At 41.1% G+C, this 15,508-nt stretch overlaps 1 protein-coding gene across 1 annotated transcript in view; it reads left to right on the forward strand.

The window, feature by feature from the left end:
• The window catches only part of itpr3 (inositol 1,4,5-trisphosphate receptor, type 3), a 230,263-nt gene extending 223,126 nt beyond the window's left edge, over positions 1–7,137 (forward strand). Inside the window, exons 51-52 of the mRNA XM_034171879.1 lie at positions 4,100–4,264; positions 6,826–7,137. Of these exons, the coding sequence (XP_034027770.1) occupies positions 4,100–4,264; positions 6,826–7,026 (366 nt within the window). The 3' untranslated portion in view covers positions 7,027–7,137. The remainder of the gene's footprint in view (positions 1–4,099; positions 4,265–6,825) is intronic.
• Positions 7,138–15,508: the final 8,371 nt, after the last annotated feature.

Consider the following 15,508-nt stretch of genomic DNA (forward strand, 5'->3'; position numbering starts at 1 on the left):
GCTAAAACAATTCTAACAAATAATCCGTGTCTGCTACGTTTAATCTGCGTGGAATTTAATAAACGCAAACCGAATTTCAGACATATTATATATATTAGTCTGGAACAAAGAGAACAAACAGTGTTGTAAAGAACAAGTGAGTGTAGCTCACAGCAGCACCCATTTGAAAATAACAGACAGCCTGTGATTCTCACGTGTTTACATAAAACAAACGCAATAACAACATCTATAAACCCAGAGAATATATTCACGAGAGTTTTCGGCACAATATAAAAATAGTTATATGTTGCAATGTTAATTGTGTTGTCCGTGTGTAGCGGCTAAAGTGCAGCCCGATCAGAGCGTCTCAGTGCAGTTCTCAATGTTACTGCGATCTCGCAGCACGGCAAACTCTCCGAGGTTTTATGGGATTTGAAACATCAATCCTTGTGCGCCCAAACCATGATGATACACTCTGACCACATCCATTTCTAATGGGGAAATGTATTACACTGGCTCCTGGTTTGTTGGCTAATAGCCAACATTTATGTGTCAAGACAATATTGAGTGCACGTTTTACAAATTGTGGCCACGTTTAAGTAGATCGTGCTCCTTTTACTCAAACGATGCTTAAAACGTGCGCACAATATAATAAAACGTGTGCACGTTCGCTCCACATGCAAAACATTTTGCAATGACACTTCCAGGGCTCCGTAAAAAATGCCTGTTTTTACAAACAAAAAAGGAATATTTTACAAAAGCACATTTATCTGTAAACACCAACACGTCACATTAACGTGTTGGTTTACATAATGAATGACTGAACCAATCAGTGTTTAGCAGAGGCACATTTTAACCAGAATCCTTTGCGATCTGTCTGTGTTTGTTACAAAACCTCAGAATTACTGCATTATTCAACATTAAAAGATATATGTTTTAACTTTGTACAAATGACAGAATAACTCTATTAATGTCAATTCTATCAGTATTCATTTTATTTATACACCAAACCATAACTCAGCATTGCTTTATTTTCCAAGACCTCCGCCTGACCGGAGCATTGTGATTGGGTAGAGGGCCGGGCTTTGTGGCTGCTCTCAGCTTGCTGCTGTGCTGGAAGCCATGTAGTAAACAAAAGCTTCCAGCAGGGGGCAAGATGTTCAAAGACAGAAGAAGAAATTCAGTTTGTTAGTAGTTGCAAATGTACCAGAGACAATACTGGAATTTATCGGTTATCTGTAACTTCCGACACATTTTTGGGTGGTTTATCGTTTTATCTTTATCACAGATAACTTTTCAGTTATCTGATTATCTGTTACTGAAGTTAATTTTTTGGTTATCTGTGCCCACCACTGAATTCCAGGGTGGAATCTATAAGAATGAATGTGTTACTGAGGTTGCTATACCTTTTCCCAGAGTCTCCCAGTCGAAATACGCATGAAACAGTTTATGGAATGGGATAAAATGATATCAAGATTTCTGTGGCAAGGTAAAAAAAAAAAAAAAAAAAAACTAGGATTAGGTATAAAACTCTTCAGTTACCACAAGACTGCAGAGGACTTGGCCTTCCTTGTCTGCATGATTATCACTACGCAGCCCAGTTAAGATATAAGATTTAGTGTGCTGGTGTAACCCATCATACTCTGCAAGATGGAAAGATATAGAGAGCAATATGACCCATCAGATTTCTTTAGCAGCGGTAATGGCAGATAATAGATTAATGAACAACATGATAGAGAAAAACAACCCCTGGATGAATATCACATTGAAAACATGGCAGAAGACATTAAAACTCTGATTTGACAGATTTCTCCCCTAATAGACTGGACTTCAGATTTAGGACTTGGATTAAAGGAGGGCTTGCTACTTACTATACAGTAGTGTTCAGAATAATAGTAGTGCTATGTGACTAAAATAATTAATCCAGGTTTTGAGTATATTTCTTATTGTTACATGGGAAACAAGGTACCAGTAGATTCAGTAGATTCTCAAAAATCCAACAAGACCAAGCATTCATGATATGCACACTCTTAAGGCTATGAAATTGGGCTATTAGTAAAAAAAAAAAGTAGAAAAGGGGGTGTTCACAATAATAGTAGGTTGGCATTCAGTCAGTGAGTTTGTCAGTTTTGTGGAACAAACAGGTGTGAATCAGGTGTCCCCTATGTAAGGATGAAGCCGGCACCTGTTGAACATGCTTTTCTCTTTGAAAGCCTGAGGAAAATGGGACGTTCAAGACATTGTTCAGAAGAACAGCGTAGTTTGATTAAAAAGTTGATTTGAGAGGGGAAAACCTATACGCAGGTGCAAAAAATTATAGGCTGTCCATCTACAATTATCTCCAATGCTTTAAAATGGACAAAAAAACCAGAGACATGTGGAAGAAAATGGAAAACAACCATCAAAATGGATAGAAGAATAACCAGAATGGCAAAGGCTCACCCATTGATCAGCTCCAGGATGATCAAAGACAGTCTGGAGTTACCTGTAAGTGCTGTGACAGTTAGAAGACGCCTTGTTTGCAAGAATCCCGTGCAAAGTCCCTCTGTTAAATAAAAGACGTGCAGAAGAGGTTACAATTTGCCAAAGAACACATCAACTGACCTAAAGAGAAATGGAGGAATATTTTGTGGACTGATGAGAGTGAAATTGTTCTTTTTGGGTCCAAGGGCCACAGACAGTTTGTGAGACGAAAGTTCAAATGCCAGCATCTGTGATGGTATGGGGGGTGTGTTCGTGCCCATGGCATGGGCAACTTACACATCTGTGATGGCACCATCAATGCTGAAAGGTACATCCAGGTTTTGGAGCAAAACATGCTGCCATCCAAGCAACGTCTTTTTCAGGGACGTCCCTTCTTATTTCAGCAAGACAATGCCAAGCCACATTCTGCACATGTTACAGCAGTGTCGCTTCACCTGCAAAGCTTCAACAATTAGTGTCCTCAGTTCCCAAATGCTTGAGTGTTGTGAGAAGGAAAGGTGATGTAACACAGTGGTAAACATACCACCATCCCAGCTTTTTTGAAACATTTTGCAGGCATCCATTTTAAATTGAGCAAATATTTGCACAAAATCAATAAAGTTTATCAGTTTAAACTTTAAATATCTTGTCTTTGTGGCGTATTCAGTTGACTATAGTAGGTTGAAGAGGATAGAAAAATCATTGTATTCTGTTTTTATTTACGGAGTGGCTATATGCCCAACTGTTGGGTCAATAAAGTAAATTCGCGAGCATATACGACCAACCACAACCGACCAATGAGCACGCTTGTAAGATCACTTCCAGTTTCGATGCGGGGGGGAGGCGGATATTTTCTCACTGGCTGTGGGAGGGTTCGCACCCCGCGGAGGGGCTGTGATCTAAAGTGGTTCTGTTTGGCTCATCACACCCAGGGAACTGTAACACCATCTTACAGCCAACAAGCAGCATTTTGTTCACAAACTGTTTCGTCGTCGTTAACAGGCTTCCGTTCAAAATGCTTATGAAGTTTGTCTGTTTTGATCCATTGTGGTGTTTTCACAGTAATTAAAGACGACACCGTTAAATGTGTCAAACATACGCCACAAAAGAGCCTTAAAAAGTGGTGTAATAACGTAGTTTAGATGCACAAAACGTGTCAAATACACCATCACGGTTGGGCGAATAAGATAAGACATTATATTTATCTGCCCAACAGTTATACATGTAACGTTCAATGTATGACTTATCTGCCCAACGGTTGGGCGTATAAGCCTTTGCCTTTTATTTACATTATACACAACAGCCCAACTTCATTGGAATTGGGGTTGTGTTTTTAATCTATTTATAGCATATTTTAATAACTTATAAATTCAATCACTGCCAAAATATATCAAACAGATATATCACAGATACTCCAAACTACACCCTCAAGAGTCTTTAACAATGCAGACTAGTTTTCAAAATGATTGGAGCATTTTTAAATGTTGACCCCTTTGTCTCTATAGACTCTGTAGATACAGAAGGTGATCATATCAGAATCATTTCCACCCTGGGTGGTACTGACCGCCCTCTAAGGACCACGGACTGGTAAGGAGCCAAGGCCAGTGTTGTCTTCCACTGCGGAATGGTCTCATGATGTTTGTGGTTCTGTCTGCAGCTGATCAATAAGGTGGTGTTTGTGGTGAGTTTTGTTGGGAACAACGGGACCTTCATCATGGGCTACAAGGCTATGGTGATGGATGTGGAGTTCCTGTACCACCTGGGCTACGTGCTGACCTCCGTACTGGGACTCTTTGTCCACGAGCTCTTCTACAGCATCCTGGTAAACAAACCTCCATACTCACCACCTCACCAACACACAAATTCACCAACACACAAAATCACCAACTCACCAATACACCAACACACAAAATCACCAACTCAAACCTCACCAACACACAAATTCACCAACACACCAACTCACCAAAACACCAACTCACCAAAACGCAAACTCACCAACACACAAATTCACAAACTCACCAAATAAAACAAACTCAGACACACCAACTCAACACACCAACACACAAACTAAACAACACATCAACTCACCAACACACACAATCACCAATTCACCAACACACAAACTCACCAACTAACCAACACACAATCTCACTAATGCACAAACTCACAACGCACAAACTCACCAATGCCCCAACTCACGAACACACACACTAACTCACCAAATCACAAACTCACCAACTGACCAACACACAAACTTAACAACACATTAACGCATCAACACACAAACTCAACAAGACATCAACTCACCAACACACAAACTCAGCAACTCGCCAACACACGAAGACACAAACTCACCAATGCACCAACACACCAACTCACAAACTCACCAACACACAAAGTCACCAACACACGAACTCACCAAGTCACCAACACACAAACTCACTAACACAAAAACTCACTAAGTCACCAACACATCAGCTAAAGAACACACCAACTGACCAACACACAAATGCATCAACACACAAACTCAGCAACTCACAAACTCACCAACACAGCAAAGCACAAACTCACAACTCATCCAATGCACAAACTAACCAACACATCAACTCACCAACACACAAACTCAACAACACAGCAAAGCACAAACTCACAACTCATCCAATGCACAAACTAACCAACACATCAACTCACCAACACACAAACTCAACAACTCACCAACACATCAACACACCAACTCAAACTCAACAACACACCAACTCAACAACACATGATCTCACAAACTCACCAATATACCAACTCAACAACTCACCAACGCACCAACTCACCAATGCCCCAACTCACAAACACACACTAACCAACTCACCAACAAACTCAACAACACACCAACACACAAATGCACCAAAACACCAACTCACGAACAAATGAACACAACTAAACAACACACCAACTCACAAATGCACCAACACACCAACTCACGAACAAATGAACACAACTAAACAACACACCAACTCACCAAAACACAAACACACAAACTCACGAACAAATGAACACAACTAAACAACACACCAACTCACCAAAACACAAACACACAAACTCACGAACAAATGAACACAACTAAACAACACACCAACTCACCAAAACACAAACACACAAACTCACGAACAAATGAACACAACTAAACAACACACAAACTCACCAACACACAAACTCACGAACAAATGAACACAACTAAACACACAAACTCACCAACACACAAACTCACGAACAAATGAACACAACTAAACAACACACAAACTCACCAACACACAAACTCACGAACAAATGAACACAACTAAACAACTCACCAACACACAAACTCACGAACAAATCAACACATCAACAAAACAACACACAACTCACCAACACACAAACTCACCAAGTCACCAACACGTCAGCTAAAGAACACACAAACTCACCAACGCACAAACTAACCAACTCACCAACACACGAACTGAACAACACACCAACTCACGAACTCAACAACACACAAACACATGATCTCACAAACACAGCAACACACCAACTCACCAACACACAAGCTCACCAACTCACTAACACACCAACTCAACAATGCATCAACTCACCAATGCACAAACTCACCAATGCACAAACTGTGTATGGCTGAGCCTTTTGGGGATGTTCCTTTTATAGCCAATCATAACACTCACCTGTTTCTACTTAGGTGTTCATTGAGCATTCATCAACTTTCCCAGTCTTTTGTAGCCCCGTCCCCACTTTGTCAAAACTTGTTGTTGGCATCCATTTCAGAATGAACAAATATTTGCACAAAAACAACAAAGTCTATCAGTTTGAACATTAAATATCTTCTTTTTGTGGTGTATTCAGTTGAATATAGGTTGAAGAGGATTTTCAAATCATTGTATTCTGTTTTTATTTACATTTTACACAATGTCCCACCTTCATTGGAATTGGGGTTGTATGTATTCTGCCTTGTCACAACTAGCTGTCCTGCACTGAGATGTTTGACAGCTAGAAAACATCTTCTCATACTTCAGTTGATTCAGTTGTGATGGAACGTACAGAGTTGGACACAGTACCTGAGAACTGTCTCGAGCAGGTAGAACTTCCTCCATTCTGTAAGAAACTAACAGTCTTAATGATCTCAGTCCTGAAAGAGGTTTTGTGAGGAAGTGGATTCGTGCAGAGCTGGTTGTGGATGAGACTGAAGGTCGTCAGGGTCCCTGGAGAAGACCTTTAGGGATGCTGACGTCTGCTACTTTAGTTTGATTTGAAAATGTGTCAAAGCCAGAGAGGGCGGCTGAACTTTGTGGTGAGATGGTGATTTTTTTCGGTTGTTTTTTTTCCGTTTTTTTTTTTCGGCAGCTCTTCGATCTGATCTACCGGGAGGAGACGCTGCTGAACGTCATCAACAGCGTGACTCGGAATGGACGCTCCATCCTGCTGACGGCGCTGCTTGCGCTCATCCTCGTCTACCTCTTCTCCATCGTTGGCTTCCTCTGCCTGAAGGAGGACTTCATCATGGAGGTTGACCTGCTCCCACAGCCTGATGCAGGTGACAGCTGACCCTTCACCCTTAACCTTTGATCCTGAACATTTTCCTTGTCCATGGCACCAGAGGCATCAATGTGTGACTGACATCAGGTTTTATGTTGACCACTATTTCTGCAGAAATCTATTTTTCCACATGAAGCAGACGTCCAAACATCTTCACGCCATCACACTACAGGATGGCAACTACCCAGGCAGACCACCTTCCTCAGACATATTTCCTGTTTGCTCTGGGGATTGAACATATGACTGTGTGGTCACAAACCCACTCCTCTAAGCTGTTGGTCACCAGTTCCCACAAAAAAATGTAAATAAAATTTTGTTGGTGCTGCATCTACTATGCACACTCCAGAACTGCCCCAGGTCCCCTCTGGTCCTTTTCTACCTTCTGAAACACAGCTGGACATTTCTTGGACATCTATTTGATCTTATCCAATCTCTTGGTCTCTCAGCAAAGCGGGACAATGAGCCATGCTGGTTCAAGCACAAGAAATTTTGCAGATGGTGTTTCCTCATGCTGCTGCAGCAGCAGGACCTGAAAGACTTGGACCTTCATTCTCCTCCAGAGATTTCTAAAGGCCTCTGTCCAGCAGCATGGTGACTCTGGAGGTTTTTTCCCCAATGTCTTTTGACCTCATAGACAGAGACATGAATCAACAAGTTCCACACTTTGATCACATACAGACACACTTCTGATGGCCAAGCCCACAAAGTCACTGAACGCCTGGATCTTAGTCTGGATCCTAATCCAGCTTTTGGAATACTGTAACTAAGACGTTCATTTGTCCTTCAGAGATCACAGCCTCGTATGACGCCCCCTGAATCTCTAGGCTCCAAAACGTAGGAGCCAGAAGACATCACTGATGAACACCTGAATTTAGTAGGAAGGAGTCAGAGACAAACGGGCTGTGATACAGTTCAGATCCCACAAATCCTCACAGAATCCCTCCGAGCCGCCTGATCAGCCACTTTGTGAAAACCAGTTTAAGGTGCAAAGACACATTGCCGATAGTCACACGTATTGTGTCTTTGTTCTCCTCCTGATATCTCTCATTTGTTCTGTTGTTCTCTGAATATTTACAATATTTTGGGAATATTTTTTGGAGTTTAAGTCACAGGACCTCACACACTAGTTAAAAAAAAAAAAAAAAAAATGCTACTTATACTTAAAATACGGTGCTTATTATTGTGTTTCTTGTGAATTCTGCTCTGTGGTGCCATATTCTGATGAGTCTGTTACTTGTGTACTTCCATTGGCTTTACTTCCTGTTCACGTTTCAGGTTTCATGTACACGTTCATTTCCTTGTTCAATGAGTCAGCACCCGTCACTTCAGTGCCAGATTGTCTAGCTTCCATGCCCTCTTTCTCATGTTCTCTTTCCGTGTTAGACTGTTAGATTTCCTGTTCTCAACCATGTACTCAAGCCTTTCCTGACAGTTACTGGACATTTCCTGTAATGCTTGATCACTCACCTGCGGAAGGGTTAGGGTTTTGCTTTCTAATAGGGAGATGATGGTGTAGTGGTTAAGCAGTGGGCTTGAGACCAGAGGATCATCGGTTCAAACCCTCGTCTCGCCGGAGAATCACTAAGGACCCTTGGACAAGGTCCTTAATCCCCAAGTCACTCCCGTTGTGTAGTGAGTGCCTTGCATGGCAGCAGCCTGACATTAGTGGGAGTGTGTCTGTGTGAATGGGTGAATGTGAGGCATCACTGTAAAGTGCTTTGAGCTTCTGATATAGATGCAAAAGTGCTTTGTAAATGCAGTCCATTTACCGTTTCGTTTAGATGCGAGGCTCTTTTATCTTCTGTACCCTTTATACATAGACTCTGCAGAGTTCTAATGGTTCAGTTTGAGTTAAAGAGGCAGAAATGTGCTGATTTATCCGCAGAACTCATGCCAGCAGGTTTTGTGTATGTTTGTGGTTCAGCTCCGCAGCAGAGAGACTTCCTGAAGTCCTGCTCAGTAGATGGAGTTGGCTGCAGTCTGGAGACCAAAGACTTGACTGTTAATAACGACGAAGATGGTAAGACTTCCAACAGCTGCTTTGGTGGCTTCCCTCACTCCACTGTCTGCTCTCCGTGACGAAACTCTGTGATAGATTTATTCATGATTAATTTCAGTGAAGTATTGGGTTCCTGACTGTCTAAAGACGTCTTGCTGTGAATGTGATGGTTTAGTGTGTTATATGAAAGTAGGTGAAAAACTCATAAATGCAGTAATTTTATTATATTTAAATGATGCTGTACAAATGAGATTATATATATGAGGTCTGTTAGAAAAGTATCTGACCTTTTTATTTTTTGCAAAAACCTGATGGATTTGAATCACGTGTGCTTGCATGAGTCAACCTTGAACCTTCGTGCGCATGCGTATACTTTTTCATGTCGATTTCCTGTCTATTGCATCATTTCCTGGTAAGCAGCCTTTGTGTGGGATGAGTGCAGTGCTCTCGGCAGATTTTCTTTTCAAGGAAAAAGATGGAACGACTGGAGCAGCGCTGCATCAAATTTTGCCAGAAACTGGGCGACAGCCAGGTGGAAACTATTCAGATGATTCAGATGGCTTTCGGTGACTTTTCAGTCGTGTGACTATCCGAGAAATTGTGGAAGAGGTGGGCATGTGACAACATGTCCTGTGAGACTTCAACACGGAGGCGCTTTTGCTCTACCGTTAGCAGCAGCATGAATTTCACCGCCACTCTTTTCATGGCCAAATCTTCTGTCGCAGTGGAATGTACCGAAAACGTGCTGATGTCCACCTCTTCCGCAATTTCTCGGATAGTCACATGACAGTCCCGCATCACCACAGTGTTCACTTTGGTATGACCTGGTCATTTCAGCATGTTGATGGCCGACTGGAGCGTGGCTCGCTCTCCACCGTTGTGCGGACGTCTTTAAACCGGTTGTACCGCTCCTTAATCTGTGTGATGCCCAAAGCATAGTCACCGAAAGCCGGCTGAATCATCTGAATGGTTTCCACCTGGCTGTCGCCCAGTTTCTGGCAAAATTTGATGCGGCGCTGCTCCAGTCGTTCCGTCTTTTCCTTGAAATGAAAATCTGCTGAGCGCACTGCACACGTCCCACACAAAGGCTGCTTACCAGAAAATGATGCAATCGACAGGCGTGAAAAAGTTCACGCATGCGCACGAAGGTTCAAGGTTTGCTCATGCAAGCACACTTGATTCAAATCTATCATGTTTTTGCAAAAAATATAAAGGTCCGATACTTTTCAAACAGACCTCATATATATACAACCCCTGGCAAAAATTATGGAATCACCTGCCTCGGAGGATGTTCATTCTGTTGTTTAATTTTGTAGAAAAAAAGCAGATCACAGACATGACACAAAACTAAAGTCATTTCAAATGGCAACTTTCTGGCTTTAGGAAACACTATAAGAAATCAAGAAAAAAAGATTGTGGCAGTCAGTAATGGTTACTTTTTTAGACCAAGCAGAGGAAAAAAATATGGACTCACTCAATTCTGAGGAATAAATTATGGAATCACACTGTAAATTTCCATCCCCAAACTAACACCTGCATCAAATCACATCTGCTCGTTGACATTAACCCTATGTCATGAAATTGACCCTATGTGTCTTTTTGCAAGGAATGTTTTCAGTTTTTGCTCTATGGCAAGATGCATTATCTTCTTGAAAAATGATTTCATCATCCTTAAACATCAGAAAAGTGTCCAAAATATCAACGTAAACTTGTGCATTTATTAATGATGTAATGACAGCCATCTCCCCAGTGCCTTTACATGACATGCAGCCCCATATTATCAATGACTGTGGAAATTTACATGTTGTCTTCAGGCAGTCATCTTTATAAATCTCATTGGAACGGCACCAAACAAAAGTTCCAGCATCATCACCTTGCCCAATGCAGATTCGAGATTCATCACTGAATATGACTTTCATCCAGTCATCCACAGTCCACGATTGCTTTTCTTTAGCCCATTGTAACCTTGTTTTTTTCTGTTTAGGTGTTAATGATGGCTTTTGTTTAGCTTTTCTGTATGTAAATCCCATTTCCTTTATGCGGTTTCTTACAGTTCGGTCACAGACGTTAACTCCAGTTTCCTCCCATTCGTTCCTTATTTGTTTTGTTGTGCATTTTCGATTTTTGAGACATATTGCTTTAAGTTTTCTGTCTTGACGCTTTGATGTCTTCCTTGGTCTACCAGTATGTTTGCCTTTAACAACCTTCCCATGTTGTTTGTATTTGGTCCAGAGTTTAGACACAGCTGACTGCGTGATGATTTACCCTCTTTTAAGAGTTTGATAATCCTCTCCTTTGTTTCAACTGACATCTCTCATGTTGGAGCCATGATTCATGTCAGTCCACTTGGTGCAACAGCTCTCCAAGGTGTGATCACTCCTTTTTAGATGCAGACTAACAAGCAGATGTGATTTGATGCAGGTGTTAGTTTTGGGGATGAAAATTTACAGGGTGATTCCATAATTTATTCCTCAGAATTGAGTGAGTCCATATTTTTTCCTCTGCTTGGTCTAAAAAAGTAACCGTTACTGACTGCCACAATCTTTTTTTCTTGATTTCTTATAGTGTTTCTTAAAGCCAGAAAGTTGCCATTTGAAATGACTTTAGTTTTGTGTCATGTCTGTGATCTGCTTTTTTTCTACAAAATTAAACAACTGAATGAACATCCTCTGAGGCCGGTGATTCCATAATTTTTGCCAGGGGTTGTATATATGTATATGTGTGTATATATATATATATATATATATATATATATATATATATATATATTACAATTACTGTAGAGAGAAGTAAACTTTAAAAAAAAATCACAGGATGGGGTACATTTCTTGGCACTGGGTAGCCCTGTGCTATTCGTCAAACGTGATCAGACCAATGAAGAACAAACAAGAAACATTACCTTTAGAACAGAGTGGGGCAGTGACAGTGGTGTGTGTGTGTGTGCTGGTGTTTCAGATGACGCTAAATTAGAGCGAGCGTGCGACACTCTGCTGATGTGCATCGTGACTGTGTTGAATCACGGACTGAGGAACGGAGGAGGAGTCGGTGACGTTCTCCGTAAACCATCCAAGAATGTAAAGAACATGTTTATGTCCATATTCATACGTACGTCTGTTCACACTCACACACTTAAACATCCACACGTCAAGATGACGTTATGACAGTGGTCATCTGTACCCACTTCAAACACCATTAGAACATGGCCTGATGGAACCTCCTCACAGCTGCAGGACTGTTTTTAAAATACAGACTGGAGTATTTTTGCCTCTCAGGACCTGGAGGAGTACACTACATCTGTACTCTCCTCCATCAAGCACTGCACAGACACTTTTACCATGGCAAATGCATCTGGGTGTATGCCAACCAAAAACTCAGTTTAGTGCAGCCAGGGAGAACCTGAAACAAGCCAAGCTTGATTACAAAATAAAATTGAGGGCCATCTCCACAGTAACAACTCAAAGCAGGTGTGGTGGTGGGAGGGGGATCCGAAACAGGTTGTGCACTTTGGGTTAAAAACATGAAACGTGGCACACTTATAGATTAACCCCAGGGGAACAATTTTGAATATGGAAGAAAGTTGGCAGAGCCCCCTGGTGGCCAACGTGGGAACTAAAAGTTTTGCTGCCTAACCAAAATCACAAAAACATACCAAATATCTTGATAACTTGCTCATTTATTGCTCCAAAACAATAAAACTTGGAAAAAATTAAGACGATAACAGGGGAGGCGTGAGTATGAGACATTTATAGCTGAACGCATCACCACTCAAAGTCGATTACTCAGCCTATCAAGAAGAACAAGCTGTCATTGTTCTCTGAGTCAACGTCATTCGAAACAGAAAAATCAGGTCTGTGCTTTGAAGGACGACTGTGCCTTGTTCTCCAGGTTATACATCGCCTACCGGTCTCAAGAGTACCTGATTCTGAACAAAGTCATCTTCAAGATGAACATGATCTCATGTATTTGTAGTCAATGAAATAACACTACATATTTTAACATTTAATTTTTTTTACATTTTAGGGTAAGCTGAGCTTCCCTTGCAGTCTGAGAGAACGTATATATATATGTGTCTGTGTGCGCGCGCACGCAATATGCTTCTATTTATTTACCTTTTTTTTTTACTTTTTTACACAGACGGCACTTTTGCACTGAACCGCAGTGTTGTTAAACATTTTGTATAATGACAATTCTGATTCTGACCAGACCAGGTGGGACCTCAGTCTGGTCTGACTGGACCAGGTGACTGTGGAGTTGTGTTGGATCAGTTGTCTGAAGTCCTTGTTCAAATGCCATGTAGTGGTAGTAATCATAGTAATGCTGGTGCAACAAGCAGCGTTCCTTCATCTTCCTGATTTATCTGTCTGATTGGAGAGTTGACTTCCATCGGTCAGCTTGCTGATCTTGTCCTTTAGGTCCCCATGCCCATACACAAGAGTGAAAACATAAGTCTTTGGATGTGACTGGTGGATGACACCGTCTGTGGTCCTGTGTATTTCTTAGGAGCCTTTGTTCCCAGCGAGGGTGGTGTATGACCTCCTGTTCTACTTCATCGTCATCATCATTGTTCTCAATCTGATCTTCGGTGTCATCATTGACACATTTGCTGACCTGAGGAGTGAGAAGCAGAAGAAAGAGGAGATCCTAAAGACCACCTGCTTTATATGTGGTGAGGACGAATAAACAGGAACCAGTTTGACTCCTTGATTAAAACAAGAGTTTTTTGTAGCCAGGATTAATTTACTGAGTAGGTCCTCGTTTCATCTTTCACAGCTCAGTGTTTTTAATCTTCTCTACCCACCTGAACAAAGTATTTGGAAGAGATGTTACCATAGCAACATTAATGTAATATCAACTGATATAATTGATCTTCATCTCGTAAAGGTTTTATGTTGCTCGCAGCTTTGAAGACTTTGCTGACGGCTTCTTTTTCTTCTTTCTTTCTTTTGCAGGTCTTGAGAGAGACAAATTTGACAATAAGACTGTGTCCTTTGAAGAACACATCACCATGGAACACAACATCTGGAACTACCTGTACTTCATCGTCCTGGTGCGTGAGAAGAATAAGACGGATTACACCGGACCAGAAAGCTACGTCGCCCACATGATCAAGGTGCAACATCTTAGTCCAGCAGGACCTGGGGTTCAGTGGTGGGCACAGCTAACCAAAAAGTTAGCTTCAATAACAGATAATCAGCTAACTGAAAAGTTATCTTTTATAAAGCTAAACTGATAAACCACCCAGTTTTAACAGCACGATTGCTTCTAGTAGCATCAAAGGCAATCACAGACCCAAACAATGAGTCAACACTTGTCTTTGTACACCCTGCCCCCTGCTGGAAGCTCCTGTTTATTACATAGCTTCCAGCAGTGAAGCAGTTGAGAGGAGCAGCAAAGCTCAATTCTCGACTCAATAACAGCGTCTCTGTGAGGCAGAGGTCTTGGAAAATAAAGCAGTGCTGACTTATGGTTTGGTTTATAAATAAAATTAATACTGAAAGAATAACTCCATTAATGTCAATTCTGTCATTTGTACAGTTAAAATATAACATATCTTTTAATGTTGAATAATGCACTAATTCTGAAGTTTTGTAACAAACACAGATGCCAAAGGGATTATGGGTAAGATGTGCCTCTGCTAACAGATTGGTTGACACATTCATTCTATGTAAAAACCAACACGTTAATGTGAGATGTGATTGTGTTGGTGTTACATATAAATGTGTTTTTGTAAAAATATGCCATTTTTTTATTTGTAAAAAAAAAGGCATTAAAAAAAAACAACAAAAAAAAAAGCCAAGTTGTAATCAGATAACCGTCTGATATTACCAGTGTCAAAATAAATAGAACACATCTACTGGTGCCCAGACGCTCGGTACTTAACCTGGGCTTACACTGTGCAAGTTTTGGCCCTTTTTCAATTGATTTTTCACTCTTGCCGAGTTTCAGCTTAATCGTGCCTCCTGCATCGTGTAGTATACATGGAGTAACGAGCTGCATTTAACCTCTCACGACCACCTCCTGATTGGCACTCGTATGGTCGGATGAAAATCAAACCTGTTTGATATTCTGGTTGGCCGTCGTGAGGGTATCTCACTGCTGAAGCGCTACAAGCATTCAACCGTTCACACTGTGCGTGTGCAAACACCAGAGAGAGCATAAACAGTGATCATCTCTCAACTCATGTAAAGTCTTGTATTGTTTTAGTTTAGTTTTTTTTTTTGTTAAAACCTTGATGTCTCCCATCAAGAGTTTTTGTAAAAATAAGAAATGTAAATAAAGTTTGAAAAAAAAAAAGCTTCTGTTTACGTTTTGCTTCTGGAAACAAGAGTTCGATGTGTGGTTTTTGAACGTACATTGTGAGCAGTCAGATCGCATTGTGCGCTCTGAACTTTTACACCGTGCAGTTTTGTCATACAGTTTGAGCTGGAGCCGATTGAAAATATTGTGCAGTGTCTGCCCAGCTTTAGGGCGAATACTGCCATGAACACTACT

Source organism: Thalassophryne amazonica, chromosome 6 (assembly GCF_902500255.1).
Source record: "Thalassophryne amazonica chromosome 6, fThaAma1.1, whole genome shotgun sequence".
Lineage (NCBI taxonomy): Eukaryota > Metazoa > Chordata > Actinopteri > Batrachoidiformes > Batrachoididae > Thalassophryne > Thalassophryne amazonica.